This window comes from Watersipora subatra, chromosome 6 (assembly GCF_963576615.1).
Source record: "Watersipora subatra chromosome 6, tzWatSuba1.1, whole genome shotgun sequence".
NCBI lineage: Eukaryota > Metazoa > Bryozoa > Gymnolaemata > Cheilostomatida > Watersiporidae > Watersipora > Watersipora subatra.
Genome location: NC_088713.1, coordinates 19,980,958 through 20,005,079, shown reverse-complemented (window position 1 = coordinate 20,005,079; position 24,122 = coordinate 19,980,958). Strand labels below are relative to the sequence as shown.

The following is a 24,122-nucleotide window of genomic DNA, read 5'->3' as shown; positions in this document are numbered from 1 at the left end:
AGACTGCGTTCATGGAGGACAATTGTCCTTGACTGCGTTCATGAAGGACAATTGTCTTAGATTGCGCTCATGGAGGACAATTATCCTAGACTGCGTTCATGGAGGACAATTGTCCTAGACCGCGTTCATGGAGGACAATTGTCCTTGACTGCGTTCATGGAGGACAATTGTCCTTGACTGCGTTCATGGAGGACAATTATCCTAGACTGCGTTCATGGAGGACAATTGTCCTAGACTGCGTTCATGGAGGACAATTGTCCTTGACTGCGTTCATGGAGGACAATTGTCCTTCACTGCGTTCATGGAGGACAATTGTCCTAGACTGCGTTCATGGAGGACAATTGTCCTTGACTGCGTTCATGGAGGACAATTGTCCTTCACTGCGTTCATGGAGGACAATTATCCTAGACTGCCCTCATGGAAGACAATTGTCCTAGACTGCGTTCATGGATTTTTGTCATAAAGCAACTTGCATTAAAAAGGAAAGCATTTTTGAGCATTGACGGCTTAATGCTAGTATGTACCTAAAAGTTAAAATGATGTCATTCTTTGATATTCATTTTGTACAGTTGGCATGTTTACAAACTAGGGGGTTACCTGAGAAGGACCTTGGCCCAGTTCTCAGCTAGCAGGCAAAGTGTTTGGTTCAACTTCAGCTTAGAAACTCCATGCTTCTTTCTTTTCTCATTGTGTGCAGCCAGGCAATCTTTTGCAAACTTTTTACTGTCAGACATGCTTTCGTTGTACCAATTAGGCTGCTACAGAAGAGGTTTCTGCAACAAAAATGTGATAAGTTAACCATAATACAGTGGACCCTCACTATACGACAATAATTCGGTTTTGTGTTGAGATAGTAAAGCAAAAATGTTGTATAGAGAAGTGTACAAGTCTATAGTAATTATATCCAATGCAAGCACCCCCCCCCCCTTTCCTAGTAAAATAGCATCAAAATTCTATGTACGTATGGCGCATACTAAAAACTAGTAACAGACAAAGTTTATTAACCTCAATAACCATAGTTACCTATTTAGTGATTATACTCAGCAATAAAATGTAACGTTACTATATACATGTCATTTTATTTTCCTTTTCACACTATTATCAATGTTAGGCTGATGGCTAAAAAATTAAAGTTATATAGTTGCAAAAAATTAATTGGAGTTTATAGTAAATATTATTTAAAACACTAAAATACACAACAAGTTTGATATCGCTTTACTCACGCAAGATCAAGTTTTTTATAGAACACAAAGAATGCCGAACTGGAGAGAAAAAGAGAGATAGGGGGATGAAGGTAGAGGGAGAGGAGGAAGGAGAGGGAGAGACAGAAGGAGTGGAAAAAAGAGAGGGAGATGGAGACGGAAACGGAGAGGGAGAGGGATAGGGAGAGGGAGAGTTGGAGGGAGAGTTGGAGGGAGAAGGAGAGAAAGAGGGAGAGAGAGAGGGAGAGGGAGAGGGAGAGGGAGAGGGAGAGAGAGAGGGAGAGGGAGAGAGAGGGAGAGAGAGGAAAAGGGAGAGGGAGAGGGAGGGAGAGGGAGAGAAAGGGAGAGAGAGGGAGAGAGAGGGAGAGAGAGGGATAGAGAGGGAGAGAGAGGGAGAGAGGAAGAGGGAGGGAGAGAGAGGGAGAGGGAGAGAAAGGGAGAGTGAGGGAGAGAGAGGGAGAGAGAGGGAGAGAGAGGGAGAGAGAGGGAAAGAGAGGGAGAGAGAGGGAGAGAGAGGGAAAAAAAGGGAGAGAGAGGGAGCGAGAGGGAGAGAGGGAGAGAGAGAGGGAGAGAGAGGGTGAGAGAGGGAGAGAGAGGGAGAGAGAGGGAGAGAGAGGGAGAGAAAGGGAGAGAGAGGGATAGAGAGGGAGAGAGGGAGGGAGAGGGAGAGAGGGAAAGAGGGAAAGAGGGAGAGAGGGAAAGAGGGAAAGAGGGAAAGAGGGAGAGAGGGAAAGAGGGAAAGAGGGAGAGAGGGAGAGAGGGAGAGAGGGAGAGAGGGAGAGAGGGAGAGAGGGAGAGAGGGAGAGAGGGAGAGAGGGAGAGAGAGTGAGAGAGGGAGAGAGATGGAGAGAGAGGGAGAGAAAGGGAGAGAGAGGGATAGAGAGGGAGAGAGGGAGAGAAGGAGAGAGGGAGAGAGGGAAAGAGGGAGAGAGGGAGAGAGGGAAAGAGGGAAAGAGGGAGAGAGGGAGAGAGGGAGAGAGGGAAAGAGGGAAAGAGGGAAAGAGGGAGAGAGGGAGAGAGGGAGAGAGGGAGAGAGGGAGAGAGGAAGAGAGGGAGAGAGGGAAAGAGGGAGAGAGGGAAAGATGGAGAGAGGGAGAGAGGGAGAGAGGAAGAGAGGGAGAGAGGGAAAGAGGGAGAGAGGGAAAGATGGAGAGAGGGAGAGAGGGAGAGAGAGAGGGAGAGGGGGAGGGAGAGGGAGAGAGAGGGAGAGAGAGGGAGAAACACCCTCGCAGTGAGATCCCTTAAACATAAAAGAAAATGGCAAATGAGAGAAAAATAAAGATAAATGTTTATAAAATGTACTAAAATTATTTGTAAGAGCATCTTCATCCATAGCTCTATTGTATATAGAATTTAAGAAGTATGAGTACACAAAGGTTTTGCGCCTAAGCTTAATCTGCAAATTTTCAGTTGTAGATTTTCTGCCATTATCACGTCGTGTAATGCTGTTTTCTCTTACTCATGTTTTATGTATCACACTAGTCTTTTTCATATTTAGTTTTTACCAGTATTGTGTTTAAAGATTACAAAATTAAAGAAACCTTTACTTCTTACTAATTGCCTCATGCATTTGAAGACACCCAAAAAATGCCACCTGCTACAATGTGGGATGGATGTAAGATGACAAACAAAGATAATGTTTTGTTTGGGAAATGAGAAATGTTTTGACTAATCAAGATTGCTGTATGCTAAAACTAGTGCTTTATTGCAGCTTACATCATGATAAAAATTAATAGATAACAACATAATGACCTTTCTTCTTCCGGAACCTTCTATTCTACACTTGTTCATTTTTGTAGAAAATTTGATGCTAAAAGGTAATCTAAAAATTAAACCTTCCTTATTTTTTCTCGAACATAATTTTCTGTTTTTGCTCAAACTACGTGGCTTGAAATAAAATCACCATTAATTTGAATAGTGTGTTCATCAGGGTAAGTGTTAGAAAGCATCACAGATGTATAAGGACAGAGCTAACAAGAAAACATCCAGTTATGGAGATGCAATGCAGTTGAGAACTGTTCAGTTTGAGAAAAATTGTATCACAAGATGCGCTCTCACATAACTTTTGCATTTGGTTTAAAATTATTTGGTTTCAAAGTTTTTTAAACTTCTATTTTTACTACAATTTTGAATGCAGAGCTTATACCTACACATCTAGTACTTGAGAAAATCAGAGACCAGGTCAGTCTAAGATAATTTAAAGATAGTCTCAAATAAAGATAATCCTCGTTTGTTTGGACGAATACTGCCTGGGCCATGTCCGGACATAGAAAATTAAGTACTGCACAGTGCTGTCTATGAAACAGCCAATACTGTCGCACATACATGTACTTACTTCTAGGCTACTATATGGTACAATATGTGTCTACAGTATGAACATTGAGTACTTTACTGTACATTAAACAGCCTATATTGTTTCAGACACATATTCCTAGGCCACAATATGGTAAACTATTCTTATACATTGTACAGGAGAGAATAAAATATGGTTTTACCGGCAATGGGTTTAGTATAATATAAATAGCAGTAATAATAATCAACTAAAACTACAATACAGCACTCTGACAAGAAACTTAAACACACGCATCGCTTGCGTCGTCTGTTGTGAGAGCCACCTAATGGTCAAAGCTGTCATTTTTTTGGACAAACATGGCCGCATTAGACAGCTATAAAGACCCTAAACAATTCCGGATGATTGAAGGTTAGAGAAAGTGAAATCTAAAGAAACAGAGGCCGACTGTAGAAATAATGGTGCCTTTGATCTGTTTTAAAAAGTGTTCCTTCTAGGACAATATATCGCTAAACCCTTGTTAGTTTTACATCTCAAAACCTCCATTTAGAACATAGCAAAGACATAAAGGCAAATAAAAATCATTTTAAAAGCGAAACCCGCTATGAGTTGAAATGATATACTAAACTTAGCTACTTAAAAAGCATTTGCGCAGTTCTGTGCTTGGTTAGCAGGTAAATGACAGCCTGTTCTTAAGCGACAAGTTTATTTACAATAGGCTGAAGCAGGAATAAAAGATAAAGGTGTAAAAGGTAAGATTACATTATAGACTAAAGCTATGTTACTGCAGTTCTTCAAAGTTATCAGCAAATTTGTGTAGTTAGGTTATCATCGAGGTGAGGGCTAACTATACTTTGAATGTTTACTTACTTTGATCTCAAGCTTTATAGCTAGATAGCTAGCCAACCAGACCAACTGCCCTATATATTACTTTTCTCAATTATGCTATTAGAAACAAGCGTGGCTTATGTAATTAAAACTGATGAGTTTTTAATTATTTTTCAGAGAGCACTTGTTCATGAGTGGAATAAATTTAAAATTACAGAAAGTGATGCAGATTTTAAGCAAAAGAAAATGGCCCGAGTCCATGGAATTCTTTGTGAAAGGGAAAACCAACTCTAAACGAGTTTTGCCAATTTTTTTATTTATGCTTTCAATAGAATCTACATTAATAAATTCAGCTTTATCATTGCGTGTGCTCGCGCATACGTGAATGAGTGGATGTCTGTGTGTGTGTGCGTGTCTGAGTGGGTGTGTCTGTGTGGGTGGTTCAGAGTGGGTGTGTGTGTGCATGTGTGCATGTTTGTGTGTGTGTCTGTGAATGTGTCTGTGTGTGCGTGTTTGCGTGTGCATGTGTGCGTGGGTGTGCGTGTTTGCGTGTGTTTGTGTGTGTGTGCGTGTGTGCGTGTGTGTGTGCATATGTGCGTGTGTGCATGTGTGTTTGTCTGCGTGTAGTGCGCTCTCGAGTGTGAGTGCATATCTGTGTGTGCTTGTCAGTTTGGATGTCTATGTGCGTGTGTATGCCTGTGTGTGCATATCTGTGGGTGCTTGTCAGTTTGTGTGTGTCTGTGTGTGTCTGTGCGTGCATGCCTATGTGTGTGGTGGCAGCTTTGATCCATGTGTGTATGTGGAGACTGCATGAACGCTATGCGTTTCCACAATTTTGACCGATTTTATACAAACTTCACACGCATGTTCTATGTGTCCTCTACTAGGCCAAAAATATTTGGTTACAAAACTCTGTCTGGGACCTGAGAACCAGCTTCCTAAACACCACTTGAGAGCTATTTGATTAAGAGTGAAAGAAACTCTGCACGTCGCCGGACAAACTGCTATGTATCGTCCTATTATGCTGCATATCATAACTCTACATATAATATATCATACATTATATATCATAACATATTCATATCACAACATATCATAACATGTCAAAACATATAACTGTTAGGTGACAAGCTTTCTCAAATAGTCTTTTATGTACATTGAGCAAAATCTGAGGCAAGCTTAAAAACTTTGTTTCAAAAAGTGCCATTGTAATATGCTGGCAGAATTTGAATGGTTTATTGTGATGGCTGATCCATCAGCTAAGTAAGTTTTCAGCATTCATTTAAATGTACCAAATACCGTATTAAATTATCAAGAACACATAATAATGAAAAATAATTGAACTTCATATTGTGTGCGGTTGACTGCTTTGAGATGCCAGTTAGACAGGCAGCACATATTTTATGTATCTACACCCTTTGAAAGCCTTATGATTAATTCAGGATTCATATTACACAATTGTCACCATATTGTTTAATTGTAAGATATTAAATACAAGTGAAGCTTCCTTTTTTATTTCAGTTTTATATGTGTCAAAAATAAACCTTCACAAAATTTTAACGGATTGTGTGAAAAAAGTATCAGTATTTTTTTATAATTGGAAATGGTTTGTGATGTGATCTGACTGTCAGGATGTTTTAAAATTAAAATTGAAAACACTTAAATCATGGTTGAAACGATTGGATCGCAAAGACCAACGGAATAAAGACGCCTAACGCTGCAACTTCAGTGCAACAGTCGGTATTAACTTAGCAATGATAGCAACTAGTGATGTCATTTCGACACATCTTTCTTCTAAATGTTTTACCCGCGATCAAGTTTTGTCAATTTTAAACTTGAAACATCTTTGCAATCAGATCACCACAAACATTAAAAACAATCACGAAAGATAGAAAAATACAAATACTTTTTGATAAAGTTTACTAAAATTTTCTCTGTAAAGGCAAGCGAGGATTCTCTAGTTGTGTTACAGTAGTACGAATGCACATTGTAGCCTAAATATCCGTTACATCGTACCAACCACTGCAAATTCCAAATTTGAAAATAAAATTATCCACCTATTGATATATTACGATTGTGAGATATTCTTTAGAACTTCAATAAAATGGATGTTAAAAATAATTCACTAATAAACACTCAGTGGGTTGCCTGCATGATTAGCTAATTACATGTAGACATTTTGCTCAGAGCGCTATGATGATGACAGAGTTTATGGTCACAAAGTACGTATCTCAAAGGAGATCTTTAAATCCCATCAATGTTATTGCTGAGTGAGTCATGCACTCATGTTTTGATGAGATGTAAGTTCATTGTGACAGATGGATGCTATTAGCTTGATTTGTAAGCTCACAGCAAAGCTTATTGAGTCACCAGCTCACAAATATGGCCATTTAGACACGATCTGTTATCTTAGCCGTGATTGGATGACTTTGTAGGCTGACTAATTGCTGATAAGCTTATGAATACACAAACAAGTATGTCAGTTTATCTAGTAGGTTAAAATAGTTCCTTTAATTTAGAACTGCCTACGTGTTAGCTATCGCTTTTAACCTAAAAATGTACTTACGCAAGATTTTAGTAATTTTTTCAAAAAATATCAGTATTTTTTATCCTTTGCAACTGCTTTTGAGGTTTGAGGTGGTTTGACTGCCAAGGTGTTTCACGATTAAAATCAACAAAATGTGATCGTGGTTAAAACATTTAGAAGAAAGATGTGTCAAAATGACGTCACTTCATTGCTAAGCGGATAACAGCTATTGTGTTCACGTTACAGTGTTACACGTCTCTGTTCTGTTGGTCTCTTTGCAACTATAGAGGTCATAATCACACTTTCGTTTGGTCCGAGCGCTTTAACCACGATCAAGTTTTGTCAATTTCAATCTTTAAACATTTTGGCAGTCACACTACCTCAAACATCTAAAAAAATAGCAAATGGTAGAAAAATGCTGATAATTTATGATGAAATCTACTAAAATGTTGTGGAAGTTCATTTTTAACTATTCAAACCCTATAAGTAATACTCACAGTTTTTGAACCCAAAAGGTTACTTTGCTTCAAAAACTAGTGCTGTTTCCTATCACTAGTAATAGTAAAATAGTTTGTGTTATAACGGCATCGGCAGCGGATATAATTAGGCTGTAATCTACTCACCATCATTAGATTTATAGAGATATAATCTAAACCAAAGTACAGTGATGTCTAGTGGCTCATGACTAATGCAATACCAGCTGTCTCACGTGTTCTCCTCTGAGCTGCTTGCATGTTTAGTAATATGATTTAAGTCGTGTATTCACGTAATGCAAGTCGCAACGGCATTTGTCAATATGGATAAACAGAGACGCTGTTTGTAGTCTATTGTATTCTTTGTGCCAAAGAATTTTTCATTAGGCAAGCGTGAAAATCGAAGTCAAACCAGCTTTGTTTATCTATGCTGTAAATTTTGTTCTCAAGTTCCAGCCGTGTTAATTTGAGCTCACACAGGTCTATTGAGTGCAAACTTATGAACGGAAAGATTGCTCTGTTGAGATGCAAACAGATTTTGTAAGTTCATTCTGTGTAAACCTGAATGTTTCTAAAACCACTTTTGTATACGTTTAGCTACAGATAAACAGAATGGTTATTTCACAGACTTTAGATAGCTACAGCACTGTAAATAACTCTGTATGTTCCAATTTGCGTAGTAAATTAAAACAAAAAAAGCTGCAGATCTGTCACACATATGTGTGACAGATCTGTGCCGCTAATCTAGATTTTAAAAAAGCTTTAGAATAATATTATGTTTTGGAAACAAAATACAATGAAATTAACATCTTGATTTGTTCAAAAAGGTAAGTGCCAAAACTTTTGGCAGAAAACAGCAGAAAACGCCAAAACTTTTGGCGTTTTCTGCTGTTTCAGCTAGTCTTTCAGCATGCGGTGTTTTTGTATTTTTTTTTTGAAGGTTTTAAGATCTTTAATGATCAAGCCTTATTTAATTATTTTATTATTTTTTATTATTTAAAAATTTGTATAATTCATGCATTTTTAACTTATACATTTATATGTATAACTTATGTATACAAATAATATGTATAATTTATGTATAAATACAATCTGAAAACATGTGTTTAACGCAAGTCACCTTCTCTAAGGTCACGACAAGTCTGTTTCGTGTCTATAACAAGAAACAGACCTGTTGTGACCCCAAAGAAAAACACCAATCTGGAAAAAAGTAACCTTAACCTATTCCAACACTCTGGTTAGTTATAACACTTCACACTTTTAGAGTGTAGAGGGCTGTTAGCAGAAGGCCTGACCACTTATCTGTTATAACTTATATATATGCGCAGGTTATCTATTTATATGATATAACTTATACTAGCTGTGCCTCCCGGCATTGCCCGATTATTAAAAATCAGCTTATAAACAATGACAAGTGGTGAGAGTTGCCTACCACTTGCTATTAGCCTGATACATTTCCAATGAAAAAAGGTATTAAAAATCAGCTTATAAACAATGAGAAGTAATGAGAGTCGCCAACCACTTGCTCACTTGCTCACCTGCCACTATTAGCCTGACACATTGCCAATGGAAAATTATAGTGAGCTAGTTAATAGGTGTTAGGCTTCTAATGACGGGAGGCCATGAAGTTGCATAAGCATTGTCCAGCTAAGCTTTTCTATTAATAGCAATAGCTGGACGGACACACATACACACATACGTTGAGAAACATATGTATAGGTGTGTAACTTAGACAGTCAGCTCTGATGTTTTTAAGCATGCCCAAAAGAAGGAAGTATAAAGGCTGGTAGACATTATTTTTTTTGTCCAAAGATTGAAACACACATGCATGCATGTATCAAAAATTACAATATGAGTTTGAAATCACAAACAGCAACAAAGTCAGTAACAAAGTTTACTCTAGTAACTCGATGTAAGTCTTTTTTAACAATGTTTGTTTGAATTTTTTTTCTTTTTTTCCAAATCTGATAGCCAATCATAGTTTTGCTTCAAAAAGTTTGTTGACTATTCAAGTTAAACTACGGTTTAAGTAGCTTACCTAGCCCTTTTACTAGCGAGTCACTAGCTCAGTGCAGACTCAGAGCACCAACATATGAATATTAACATGTTTGAGAAAGTCTAGAGATCAAAACATGATTAAACAGATGACTTGCATGTGGTCAGTGACTTTGCTCATAGCTGAGACAATGTAATGCAATTGAAAATGCTCACAGCTTTCAATCGTGTAGATTCCATTTGCAAAGCATTGATGTGTATCTGCTATAATTCTAGTTATCTTTTATGTTTGACAAACTCAGCATTATACTACAACTAACAGACTTCAAAAATGTTGTTCACTCAATTTGATATATTGCTTAAATACACAAAAAACTGAATAATTGTAACATTGTATTTAATTATGGCGGCATTTTAAAAGGAACTGCGCACTGGAAAAGCATCTTCATGTTTAGTCTGCCATACAAATAATATTTTTTCATTGTCAGCCATCTTGCACTTTATTGTTGAGAGTTATCCTCTCAATTACAGCTGTTAAATTTTACTGTAGACTCGTGTTGACACAATTGCCCAATCAGTGTCTAGCTGTAACTTTGTGTTTGTACAATGCTATTTAAATACCATGCACACTACAGTGAAAGATGCAAACTATTACAATGGTAAAAACACTTGTTTTCATTCATTAATGGATCAGCTCAAAGAATATACATGTAGATATATAAATATCAGTGTTTGTCTGTTTTTGTTCTGTCATTCACACATCCAGTTTTAGTGATAAAGTTTAAAAAACAAATAATGCTCTGAGTAAGGGGTTTGAACTCAAACCCTGCAGATCCACAAGCAGACATGCTAAACCAGTAGCCCATGCAGTCACATTGCTGGCCTGCCACATCATACTTATGACACCTGCCAATCTTTAAAACCGATTGGTTAAAACACTCATGCATCAACTAGCCCGCTTAAAGAGCATGACGCTATGTTTTTACCTAACGCTGGCTCAAGTTTAATAACGGCACTTATTTAAGCGCTTAAATAAGTGCTTCAAGTTACTCAAATTCATCGGGTAAAGAAAATCAGCCAATTAAATATCAACTTTCTATGCAAACAACTTTATATCACTCAATCAATGCCGGGCATTCAGTTACTGTATATATTGTACAATTTGTTTTCGAATGTGTGTTCATTTAGTTGTCGTCTATGTATTCTGGAACTAAACTGTAGTATACAAACCTGGGCTACACTTTTGCTGGGCTACTTCTATGAGTCTAAAGATAGTTTTAGGCTATATTCACGTAGTTGTTTTAAGGGAATGGTGCTAAAAGCCTCCTACGAGCCAAAAACAACATGATTATAAAATATATTTCATTGGTACCCCTATAACATAAACTATTGTTGTCAGATAGAAAGAAATGTTTTGCAGCTAAACTTCTGTGGGTTTAAATATAGTTTCATGATGTTGATGTCCTCAGGAACTGGCTTGAAAGCCCTTAAGTGGCTAAACCTTATTAACTCAAAGTCACGACTATAACTTAAGCCACAGTTGTAGAATTTAAATCAAGTCTTTTAAAGGAAACTTTTATATGCGAAAGAAAGGTTGCGGTCTAGGACGATTATTTCGAAATATTATTTCAAAAATTATGTCATTAAAAATTATGATTTTATAGTCAGATGAGACTGTTGATTGCACTGTAGAATATAGAGTGATTGATGAAGTGAGTTGAAAATAAATCACATGCGAATTTCATTTCAATAGAAGTGACTTGAGCAACGTCACTTATCTTTGCTAGTATATATAAAAGATCTTTTAGATGCTGGCAATTTACTGTTTTTATCTACATGGTGAAACAAAAATCACTCTCATGTTCTCATGGGGGGTAAAAGCTTTACCAATGTGCTGACAAACTATGTTCCTGAAAACTCCTAACATCACTTACTATCAGTTAATCTAGTAATATCACCTAAAGGTATTGTGTGCATGTGCGTGCGTGAGTGCGTGCGTGCGTATGTGTGCATGTTGGCGTACGTGAGTGCGTGCATGTGTATGTATACATGCGTGTGTGCATGTGTGTGTGTGCGTGCGTGCATGTGTGTGTATGTGTACATGTGTACATGTGTACATGTGTACATGTGTACATGTGTACATGTGTACATGTGTACATGTGTACATGTGTGCCTATGCGTGTGCATGTGTGTACATATGTGTGCGTATTTGTGCATGTATGTGTGCGTGTGCATGAACCTAAGAATTAAATGTTTCCTCTGACTATTGTTGGCGAAAAAAGTTCAAGGAAGCATTTTGTGAATTATAATAATAACCTCTAACCTACAATTGATGCTTCAGACAGATGGACAGACAGATAGACGCTGCTCTTATTATGGTAAAGAGTAGTACGCTAGCAGTTTCGTGCGCCATGAGAAATCATGACGAGTAATCAGTATGCGCACAATTATTCCATGGTACTGCAAGATTGTTTAAATGGGGCAGTGGTTAGGGAGCTTGTCCACCAGACCGAATGTCCGTGTTTAATTTCTGGCTGATGCATTTTTCCAACAGTTCAAGCATTCAAATAAAGAAAAATAAAAAATTTTATTGAGAACTTGAACAACTAATAACATCCTTCAATAAACCTTTGGAACATGAAGTAAAACAAAGGATTAAAAATAAAACTGTGGATAAATGTTCATCTTCTCTAGACCACAAAAATTGGGAGTGATGCTTGGTGTAAAAGTCACTTCTTTTATTTTTTAACCATTTAAATTAAAAACACATCACTTTCGAATCCCCCAACTACTGAAACGCGATATGCAAGGACTGGCAAAGAGTGTCTAATGGGTCACATTCTATTTTTCTTTATTTGACAACAGCTCAAGGATTCGGACAGACGGAAGGACAAAAAGACAGAAGGACATACACAGCTCCTAATATAGTAAAAGTATAGTAAATATTATGTAGCAATATATGTAGTTAAAAGAGAGAAGATGTTATTGGTAATTTTAAAGCATATTTATATTGATGTCAGAGGTCAGAGATCGTACTTGAGTAAATATACATAATTGGTATATTATGTCAATTATGGTTTATTAAGGTCACAAATTAGTCCTTCCTTGTAGGTCATTGCTAAGATATGACATATGAAGTAGTTTGTAAAATCATGGCAGCTTTCAATCAGTACTTTATATGCCAATACCAATAACAACTGCCTTTAGTCTCTAGAGAGATAAAAACCACAACATGTAACTAAATTAATGTACTGAGCTTCTGGCATTTAGTTACTTGTAGCATACTTTGCCTAGGGATGGAGCAACTATACGCAGGCACTTTTGATTTTCATGTATGTAAAGCCAATGAAATATATACCACAATTGATCAACTGCAAAAATAAAATCCGTGACCTTATTAAAAACTTTGCTGCAAGAGTTTGAAAGAAGTTATTGCTTTTACTGCATTAAAACTTATTGGTATTTATCTATTATTTATAATACAATATGTTTTTGATTTGTAATATTACAGTGTCTCATGAGTTAGATCATTATTAGGTCAACCAATTTTGCCTTGATTGCTGAACTGCCTCATTATAACACACAAAATCACTTTTATCTGTGGAGTCTTCGAAAAAAACTTTTAGTAAGCTCTTATAGAAAAGCACACTCAACAAAAAGTTACTATCTACATTAATCTGTGTTTCTAGTTTTTAATTGTCAGTTAAAACTGAAATATTTGACATATTAGTTCCAAAATGGAAAAGCTTGATTTCAAATTAGGAGTCTTTGAACTCGCTAGTAAAATTTTCAAAGGGAAACTTCACACTTAGGTGAAATACAATCAGTTAGTAAGCCCTTTTGTATACTCAAATATATTAAGTTATGATATGAAAGCCTGCGAATGTAAACAGGTCGGCTCTGTGAATCATCAACATCACCTCTGAACTGAGACGTTAACTTCTATATTAGTGTGATATCTTTATTTACGTATTACAGCAAAGATGGCTGCATTGTCCATCTGTTTAAATAACTTCAAATCTGATTTAAAGGTTCTAATTAGATTCTCCAAGGTACAATGAGGGCTTGAAAGTGTTACTAACGTCACTCAGAACACTAGTCTTGCTACGTTAGTCAACTAGTCTATGTTTATGTTTTATTTGGTAGAAAGAAGTGTTTTAACCAACCAATAAAATGTAATTTAAAAGCTAAACCACTAGAGTCAAATTTTTCAATTTTCGGTAAAGTAACTGTTTTAATGCCATTAAAAGAGATAGACAGACAGACAGACATACACTTCCTCATAATATATGTTTCAAGTCAGCCTAATATTATAGCCATCAGCAATGGCCAACTTTGATTAGCTCAGTGTCATGTCATGAAGTGACCAATTAATAAATTTATGGAACCACTACAGCCCATCGTACAACAAAAAGAGCTGGTTGTTTTCTGTTTTTCAAATAAACTGTGTTACCAGAAATTATATCTTCAGCAAACAGATGATTATACCAACAATTTAAATTTTTGAGCACAACGTTTACAAAAAATAAATTCGGTTTCAGTTTATGTTTAGCTATATTTACATTTATTCTCTAAGATGCCCGTAATTTTGTTAAACTACAATTTCAAAAATAACAAATTAACCAGACAGTGTATCTTAAAACCATGCTGTTGTTCTACCTATTATAAATGCTGACAGAACAGAAAAATTTAGTTCCAATTATCACAGTTTAGTAAATAAAAGACCACATAGGTAGTTATTTTGTACACTGCTGTAGTTAGAGTGTAAAAAGACCTGAGTTAGCCAATAAAAGTGTTCAATAAAACAAAGGGATGAATAGAGCATTACGTAGATAACCATTCATCAAAAAGCTATTGTCACTGCATGTCAGTAGGCCTATGCTTAAAGTTTGCATTTTGCATACACAAATCAATATTGGGAGCACAGGATCCAGAAGGAGATAAGGTGAAAAACCAACACTTAATGCGCAATGTCAGCACGCAAATCTTTGCGATTATGATAAAAGTCGAGTTTTTTGTCTACACAGCTGCTGAAGCAACGCTAAGGAGCTCGATTTGGATAGGACTTTGGGTGAGAACTAGGGTAGCCAGAAGAAACATTTTTAAAATTATAATAATAGCCTCTAACCTCATATTGAGGCTTTACACAAATGGGCGAAAAAATATTGCATCAAATGGGAATTGAACCCAAGTACTCAGACATCCAGCCAGGCACACTACCACCTGCTCTACCCATCACCTATTCGCATATGAGAATATTTGCGCCCATTGTTATTACACTTCATGATTCCTGCCAATGAACAGCCAATGTACTAATAATAATCACGCAGGCTCATCTTTGTCCTGTTCATCACAGTACTTATAAAATGTTAGTCAATTCTATATTCAGATATTTATGTCTTATAAATTATTGACATGAGAAAAACAAAATGTCTCATTTTGTGTGTTTTAGACATCTAACTTTGTGGGATGATTCATTGTACTTCTTGTAAACAGATTATAGTAACTAGTAATTGTTTCATTTGCTATTGTATAGCTCAGCAACATCTTCGAGAGCTTTTATCTGGTAAAAAGATAGAAAGTTTTGTAAAAAAAAGTTATGGCTCCATAACCACTGAATAGATGACAAAGGCAATGTCTAACAAATTAATACAGATTGGTAAAAGAAACAATTTAATATTATATCTTGTATAAGCCGGAAAGGAAGTTTGTTTTCAGTCAGTTTGTTTGCTCACAGCATGCATTTAGGTTGATCGATACATTGAATTGATACACTGCTTTCATGACAATAATCCAAGGATGCATTCATTGATGGCAATTGTCCTTAATATATGCAAAGGTGCATTCTTGTGTTTCCACTCATATGGGTGTTTAGGAGGCTGGTTCCTGAGAACCATCTGGTTCTCATAAAGCAGACGAAGTTTTAAACCTACTAAACACCTTAGATGACTTGGCAGCACATACAAGTTTGAGCGAAATCAGCAACAAAATTGTATAAATGCAATTTTGTTGCATGATTTTGCATGATTGTTGCAATCACAGCCTTTGCATATACATTAATGAACAGACGCTCGAGCGCACGGGCGCACGGACGCACAGGTGAACGGGCGTGCAGAAGCACAGACACATATATGCCCGAATAGTGGCAAAGCAAGCTTTATTATTACAAATAATAACACAATGATCAAATGACATCAACATTTCAAAAAAATTTGTTTACTATAAACTTTCGAAAACATGATTTTAAATGGATTTAATTGTTATTATGCTTTCATATCACAGCATGAAGTATACAGATTTTAAGTTTCTACTATAATATGATTATGTCTGTCTGTCTCTCTGTTCAAAGCCATGCTTGAAATGTTAGGAAAAAGAAATGCATCATACAGGATTCAAACTCAAGTAGCCTGCTTGAGACCAGGCACACTAAACACTGCACTACACACCAACCACTGCGCTGGAATAATATTCAGATGTTTATGTTGCATGACCATCTCTCACGTTATGTGAGACTTTTAGCGTACTAGCAATTTATAATCTTGGAAAATGGCTTTGAAGTTGCTTTTGGTAAAATCAAAGCAAAATTAAAAGATATATGTCTTTGACTACAAAAGCAGATTTAACTCGAGTATTTATTATTTATTATTATTTATTTATGTCATTTCATTGAAAAGAGAGCTCAAAACTTGCCCTTATTAATAAAATGCAAAAAATCACAAATGTGAAAAAATGAACAGAGATCATCAAAATTATTGCGCTGGCAAGTTTAGGAAACCAAACTATGCCCCTAATCAGTCTACAAACAGAATCAGTGTGTTATTTCTAGCTTAATGTTAATTATTCCCCAAATGTATGATACTACATAACAATATATAATAACTATATAATTTTACTCCTATTAGCCTCTTTAATTTGATATAAAATAAACCATTTTGATATCAACTTTACCTAAGTAAACTCGAGTCTGTAGTTTTAATTACAAGCTTGCGTTCACAACAAATAAGTAGTATTATTAACTGTTAGGCAAAATTTAAGACAAAATAGTAAATTGCTTGTATCCCATCAGCCACTCCTAAACTTTATTCCGACTTTTTAACTGAAATCGAGCTATTTTTGCTGTAACCTTGAGCACTGCGTGTAAGCTATGCTTTATTACATTTTCATCACAATAAATTTGTTACTTCGGCAATGAATATTTTTTATCAACCTCATTACTGTTGTAAAACAGCACAATAATGTTAAAAATGACTTTATAGCCTGAAAAGCACATAACTTGTCATTTTTTTGGAATGAACAACGTACGATGCCCCATCCTGGCTTGAGCCAAACATGAACTAAAATTCTTTTCTGCTTCATGTGGTAATTTCAGTGACATGAAATTACTACACAGAACAATGTCCCCCAGTGCCTTAATGCAGTTTATACACCAAATATCGTGTTGGTGGAAGCTCTAGAAGCTGCTAGCATGAAGTTTACTTGATAAAACATGTGAGTTCAGAACGCAGAGTTTATAAGAGCTACTCTTAAACTATGTGAGAGAGGGAAACTTACTGCCTGCTGCTGCTCTGTCTGTAGTCACAAGTGATGATAGGTTTGACAGCTATGGGTGTATCATTATTTGAGTACTAGCCCCTTGTGTACATAGTGATAGACAGATAAGGAGAGCTAATTTAGATCCTTCCTAGAGTAATAAAGTTTATCAGTAAAACTTACTCTCTGGTCTGAGCAACTAGAGGGTGAGAGCTATTGTTATATTTGAATGAGCTGTCACATACTCATGATTTGCCCATCCTTGCTAGTGAAATTTGCGGGGTTGTAGGAGTATACATGGGTAATCAAGAAGAGCATTCTATTGTAAACTTTGATCTTACTCCGAGACCGAAAATAAGCTGTTTTTATGCCGGCAACTGCCGAATTTAATATACTAAAATGAACGATGTTTACATCAATAAATATATTACTGTATATAATGTATAAGTATATTATATACAATATATCCTATGCATTGTGAATATATCATATATTTAATATATTATATATATTATGCATAATATAAGTCATAATATACGTACATGTGTATAATATATATTGTACTTATTATATAAATATAATGCATATATAATATACATTATATAGCATGTATATTATATATAATACATCTAATGTATTACATGTATTATATAATACGTATAATATATACTATGTATGTAATGTATATTACACATTATATATAATATATGTAATTTATTACATATATTATTTTTAATATATGTAATATATGTTATATATAATAAACTTATTACATTTATATATTTTATATATAATGCATATTAGATATATTAAATAATATGTATCATATATATTATATATCGAATATTTACATATAAGATATACATTAAAAATAACATATATACATGAAAGGAAGAAGTAGAGGAGAGGAACAGTAAAGAAGAGAAAGGGAGATGGGAAGGTATATCAAAGGTATTGTACAATCTACTGCGTACGTACAAAAACTGCACTCCTTTTAGTTATAACAATTAAATAATTAAGTTTTGCATTAAATATATTTTTGTCCACTAAGCTTCTTTATTTCAATAGCCGGATTAATGTCCTTAACACAATCAAGAGAATATTTGTTTATTTATATATTTTATACCTAATATGTTATATTTCATATGTTTGAAAACTGTTTTTAGACATTTTTCACATAACCATAAAATCTTCATGATTCAGTTTCTCCTAACTTTGCTAACGGAGCGATTCTGGAACCAACTTTAAAATGACGTGTAATAACCATCCAATTCCTTGGTGCCACCCAGTGCATTGTAGACCACTCATAGTGGCCCTCTAGTGATAAGGCAATGTAAACTATTCACTAAGGAGTGAGCATACAAACACTCGCCCACACAGGTTGATAAATAAAGAGTTTGCAGCTTTGGAACCGGCTTTCGATCACGAAGATAACGCTTCAATAATTCTTTACTCTCAGACTATGTGGCAGGATGTTTGCACAGCCATCTAACAGTTACTTTGTAGTCAGCAAATAAAAAATTGTTGAGCTGAAGATATTCTGCATTGAGTCTAACGGTGTCCTATTGCAATAGCAACTCTATATCTTCTGCCACAGTTTAAATAAATTTAGTTATATTCCAACGAGCAATCAGCGTTGTCAATCACATCGGCCTAGCAAAAATGGGTGTAGTACTTCATAAACAAAGCTTTTAATTTGGCGATTCCATTTCAACTTGACTTGTTTATGTAATATTTTTTGTGTGTAAGCTTCGAGAAACGTATCAAATTCAAAATTAAAGTTATTTTAATTCAGCCAACATCTTGCAACAGACCTTAATGTGACTGATAATCACCAGGTGTATTGTCACATATGCTGCCCAGCGTGTTACAGTTTTCATTTGATAGTAAAAAAGCTGGATTATAGGGTCTTCAGGTGTCTGTACTCAGGGTTTAGCTGTGACAAGGCAACTCCTAATTTTTCAATACTTTTACATTTTTAGTTTTACATTTGTATGTGGTCCTTTTAAACACTACTTTAGTATAGTTCCAGTTACACTCTACATAATTGCATTGTTTTTAATATTTATTATATAATATAATATATGTTATATGTAATATATAATATATAATATTTTCAATATTTGCTATAATAAGCTCAGTGTCTGTCTGCCCATCTTTCCAAAGCCACTCTAACAGCACTAGGAAAGAAGAATGCACACACCAGAACTAAACCCAGATATTGAAATTTAAAACTAAGCACTCTATCACTGTGTCACTTGATCTTTGTTACACATCTATGAATATTTGTGCGTGTAGTTATTACACATTGCGATCTCTTACAGCACATGCGACTGTCAGCGTACTAGTAGTAATAGCAATAGTAATAAAAATATTATCAAAAATTAGTAATAGGAATAGCAATGGGGACACAATAGTAATACCATTAATATTAATAGTGATAGTCTAACATTCTCTTACATAAATTATGTTTCAACCATTTGGCTTTTAAAAAAGTGAAATTTTTAAAGTATTTCTTTGAAGTAAGCAGTTCTTTTTATTTCATGTTTCAATGGCAGTTTCAGTAGCCCTCCTTTTGTGTTTATCATTCAGTATAATTTTGTATAATATAGGATGACAATATATAAAACTTATCTATGGCTATTTTTATTTTTGTCAATGTGTATTTATTGTTTAGAGTTAAAATTTTGGTTTGCGCTATAATAAGCCAGTGTTGATAGTACCGGTGTTGATAGTACCGGTGTTGATAGTACCGGTGTTGATAGTACCGGTGTTGATAGTACCGGTGTTGATAGTACCGGTGTTGATAGTACCAGTGTTGATACTACCGATGTTGATAGGACCGGTGTTGATGGTACCAGTGTTGATAGTACCGGTGTTGATAGTACCGGTGTTGATGGTGGCAAAATAGTGACTTGTATTTTTCAATGCCACAATGTTGCATGTAGATTATAAACTTTTTTGAACATGACCAGCTTCTTTGTCAAATGATTCACTTTTCAAAGAAGATTTTTTTTTTAATGTTTTTTGTAATCGAACTGGTTGATTGATAACATGAAGATTCTAAAAGCTAGGAGAGCAAAACTCCGAGCGCTACCTTTTGTGATTCTCATACCTGGCCAGTCCAGTTACGCCTGTTTTAATATTTGCTCCGCTTGACTTCTATAGTCTGTTAGACAGCAAAGTTTAAGATCACAGTCTATGTGAAAATTTATTCATTAGGTTAAGCATCATTTTTCTTTGAATTCTGATAATTGTTTAAATATTTAAAATATTAATTGCATAATTTCAATAAAATGTTTTCAAATACCATTGCTTTAATGTTAAAGTATGATAGCATGGGTTTTTTCAGCAAGTAAAAAGTTTTACGGGATTAATTTATTTACAGCCACAGCTAAAATGAACTTTCATAAAAATTTAAAATGCTTTAAAAAACTTGATTATCATTTTGACTGAAATAACTAACTTGTTGCTATTATTTCACAAATTGGTTTTTGTTAATTAAATTTTGGAAACTTTTCTTTAAGTAAGTTCTAAGTGAGTTTCATAATGAACTATTTAAATTGATGCAAAATTTTTTACTCAGCTAAAAATATATATTCTACCATTATCTAGCCTTTAATTATAAATATAGCAAGTCATTGTGACATACCTGTAATCCAAAATGTATTAATAACAATGACTCAGTTTTAAGACTATCAACTGTAAATCATTTGGAAAAATTTGCTCTAATTCCCCATAGTTGACCCCAATAACTTACATATGCAATAATAATATTTTTAGCAATAATTTTATAAAAAGTTAAACTCTAATAATGTTAAATTTATCTGTTAGAAATTTAATAAATTTATCTTTCATTCAACAGAAACTAAGTGCTAAAAAAAGCTGAACTCAGTCTTTCTTGATTAATTAAAAATTTCCACTGAAGAGTGGAAAAGAATGTGTAAGAATATTGCAGCTTTGCAACAAACTTTTAGCTATAAGTTTAAACTATTCAAGTGACAATGGTATTATTATTTTTTTAAAAAGAGCTAAACCTTCTATAAACTTGAAATACTCTGTGACTGTCAAAGCTAATATCATTATTTTTACTTATTCACTATTTTTACATTATTCATAGGAATGCCTAAAAAATTAAGAAAAATTGAATTAATAAAAAATGAATAATTTCCTGATTCTTAAATTAATAATCATGTTATTTATGAATCAATGAGCTAACTCTTATATTTAAAATTATATACACTTTAAAATAAAAAATCTCAAAAAAATAAAAAAGTTAGAAAAAAAGAGCAATGACCTGTTTATGCCTGCTATAAAGCTTCTACAACTAATGACTGTCTTAGTCTACAAAATGACAAGATCTTCAACATCTGAATGCCTGACACAAATAATTGGGAACATCAAATGAACTTTTGGAAAATTCTGAATTCTGTAGAAGTTGTTTTCTTATTATCAACTATAACAAGTCTGTTGATTTGGTGCTTCAATCTAATATAAAAGTTGTCAAGTTCCTAGTAGTTAGTTATAAAGGACATAAGTTATAGAAGCCTAAACAGCAGGTAGCACGTTTTCCATTAGATAAGTCATTGGTCTTTACAACAACTCAGTGTGATTGCTTCTCTGCATAACGCAACATTTTTTATAATATTTGCTTATAATTGAATAACAAAAATATGGCAATATATTTCTAGTTTTTAAAATAAACTTTATGCACACAATAAAAATGTTGTACCAATCTAAAAGCCCGATATCTAAAAAATTCATAAATATAATTTGTCTAACTGCTCATTACTTCATGCTATACAGTGTTTGTGGTTAGCAGTTATCTTTCTCCTATTGGAGTGCACAACTCTTACAAAGGTTGTGCTACTTTTTACACTAGAGTATCTTGTTCTGCAGTTTTCTCAAAGCTGGTTGTCGCCAGATTTTATGACCAGACTACCAACAACCATGACATGGTTGTTGACTCGTCATCAGATACTCTGAGCAAACTACCTAGCAGTCAAGTTGTAACACAACTAACCACCAGTTACTATGGCCAGATACTATGGCTGAATGATCACATAGCTTGACCCCCGGTAGAGGGCTTCACAGTCGTAAGGCATTTTCAAATACAATTCATAAGTCCAGTCACAGAGAGCCAAGAGCATGTTTGTATATTAATATTGGAATGCATTTAAAACATGGCACTCTGTGGCCAGTCTTTACTATAATCTTAATATATATAATATATATATTAAGATTATAGTAAATACTGAGATTTATATTATAAATCTCAGTGCATGTTTGTTTGTCCTTTGTTTATCTGTTGCCACTATGTTCAGTTATAGTGATTTAATTTGTGGGATGAAAAATCTATATCATACTGGATTTAAACTCTGCGCCTTCAGTTCTACAGGCTGCGTTCTTACTCACATGCTGCGCATCCAACTGAGCATGGTGATTAATAACAGTTAAGATATTTATTACATTGGTTGAAAATAATCATAACTAGATTACGTCACACATAATGATTACCAACTGGCCTTACGGCTGAGTAACCGGTGTTGCATGACTTATAAAAACTGCTTATAATCAAGTGCAGGTAATTTAGTGTAAAGGTAATGTAATAGATAAGGTAATGTAGGTAATTTAATGTTTGTAAGCTATTTCTTTATTATCCGTGCAACACAGGTCATTCATCTAATAAATGTTAAAATTGTTGCTATAATGTCTGTCAGTCTGAAATCATGGTTAAAGATTGAGATAAAAAATAACTTATGGGATTTAAACTCCTGACATTCAAATTTGTAACCTGACACTAACATCACTAACATCATGGCTAATCATCTCTTTTCCAGCTTTTAGAATAGTTGTACACATGTTTATTCTTTGTGTTTTGCGATAAAAAAGCAAGCATAAATAATAACACCGATAAAGTTCAAAAAGTTGATAATTTCCCTTGGCAAACTAGAGTTTCTAGTTTGATACTAGTATAGATAATAAGAATGTTGTGAAAACAACTATAAAGTAATTATGCCACAAAATATATCATTTAAAACATAAGAATATCGTATAAAATAAGGTAAAAATATATAATCCAGCAAAAAATATATCATAAAATTTAAAAGATAAATAAAATAAACATGTCACAGTAGGATAATTTCAAAAATTGCAGTGGCAACCATCACAACAGCTGAAACTAATCTACTTCCTTCTGATTGGTTCTGTCTCCATATGCTCCGTGCTTATGAACCTCTAGCCTACTTTCATAGTAATACCAAAATAACTCTATCAGAAAGTAACCGCAGCTTTGGTTGTACTACTTATAATATTAGCGTGAGCTTTGGTTGTACTACTTATAATATTAGTGTGAGCTTTGGTTGTACTACTTATACTATTAGCGTGAGCTTTGGTTGTACTACTTATACTATTAGAATTAGAAAGGAGAATTAATAGAGAGAGAAGCCTGATAATGAATTCAATAACACGATTCTAATAAAATGTGATTTCTTACACTAAGCCGCTTTTCATAATAGTAAATGTTGCATTTATATTATTAACATCATCTAAACACACCTAAACTATTATATGTTGTGCTATATATAATATATGTTAATCTTTCTCTTTCTAAAAGTATGTGCTTGACTGAAGCCAAGCTCCTAGGCGATCTTTCTCTCTTTCTCTCTCTCTCTTTCTCTTTCTCTCTTTCTCTCTCTCTCTTTCTCTTTCTCTTTCTCTCTCTCTCTCTCTCTCTCTCTCTCCTCTCTCTTTCTCTCTCTCTCGCTCTCTCTCTCTCTCTTTCTCTCTCTCTCTCTCTCTCTCTCTCTCTCTCTCTCTCTCTCTCTCTCTTTCTCTCTCTCTCTCTCTCTTTCTCTCTCTCTCTTTCTCCCTCTTTCTCTCTCTTTCTCTCTTTCTCTCACAGCCAGTTGAGGCAAATAAAACTGTTGCGATAGCAGATCTCCACTCTGCGCGATTACAAGCATTTGCATGCATTTATAAAACTGAAAGCAAAATTTGAAGTGATTTCTGTCTTTGCCAGACCAGCTTCAGTTGCACAACAGGAAAGATGTGGTACACAGTAGCAATAATTGGTCAAAAATGCTAGTATTTCTGATACATAGTACAGACACAAGTAAGCTCATAGTACAGACACAAGTAAGCCAATTCTGTCAATTAATGAACCAGAGCTTCAGAGTAGATATAAAACTCAAACAAGCTTTTGGTAAATTAGGAGTTATTTTCTTACGGTATAGACAACTCAGCTAAAGCAAACAGTTCGCTTCTAGAATTATCTA

General features: G+C 34.7%; 1 protein-coding gene across 3 annotated transcripts in view; it reads right to left on the bottom strand.

The window, feature by feature from the left end:
• LOC137398562 (uncharacterized) overlaps positions 1–16,890 on the bottom strand; it is a 36,052-nt gene extending 19,162 nt beyond the window's left edge. The window contains exons 1-2 of one of the 3 annotated variants that reach the window (XM_068084697.1): positions 16,867–16,890; positions 598–773 (exon numbers count right to left, since the gene is read on the bottom strand). In XM_068084697.1, coding sequence (XP_067940798.1) covers positions 598–734 — 137 coding nt within the window. In that variant the 5' untranslated portion in view covers positions 735–773; positions 16,867–16,890. Of the gene's footprint in view, positions 1–597; positions 774–7,344; positions 7,363–7,470; positions 7,573–16,866 lie in introns of those variants that run through there. The other 2 variants (XM_068084699.1, XM_068084700.1) reach the window with 2 other exon arrangements.
• Between the last annotated feature and the right edge of the window lie 7,232 nt (positions 16,891–24,122).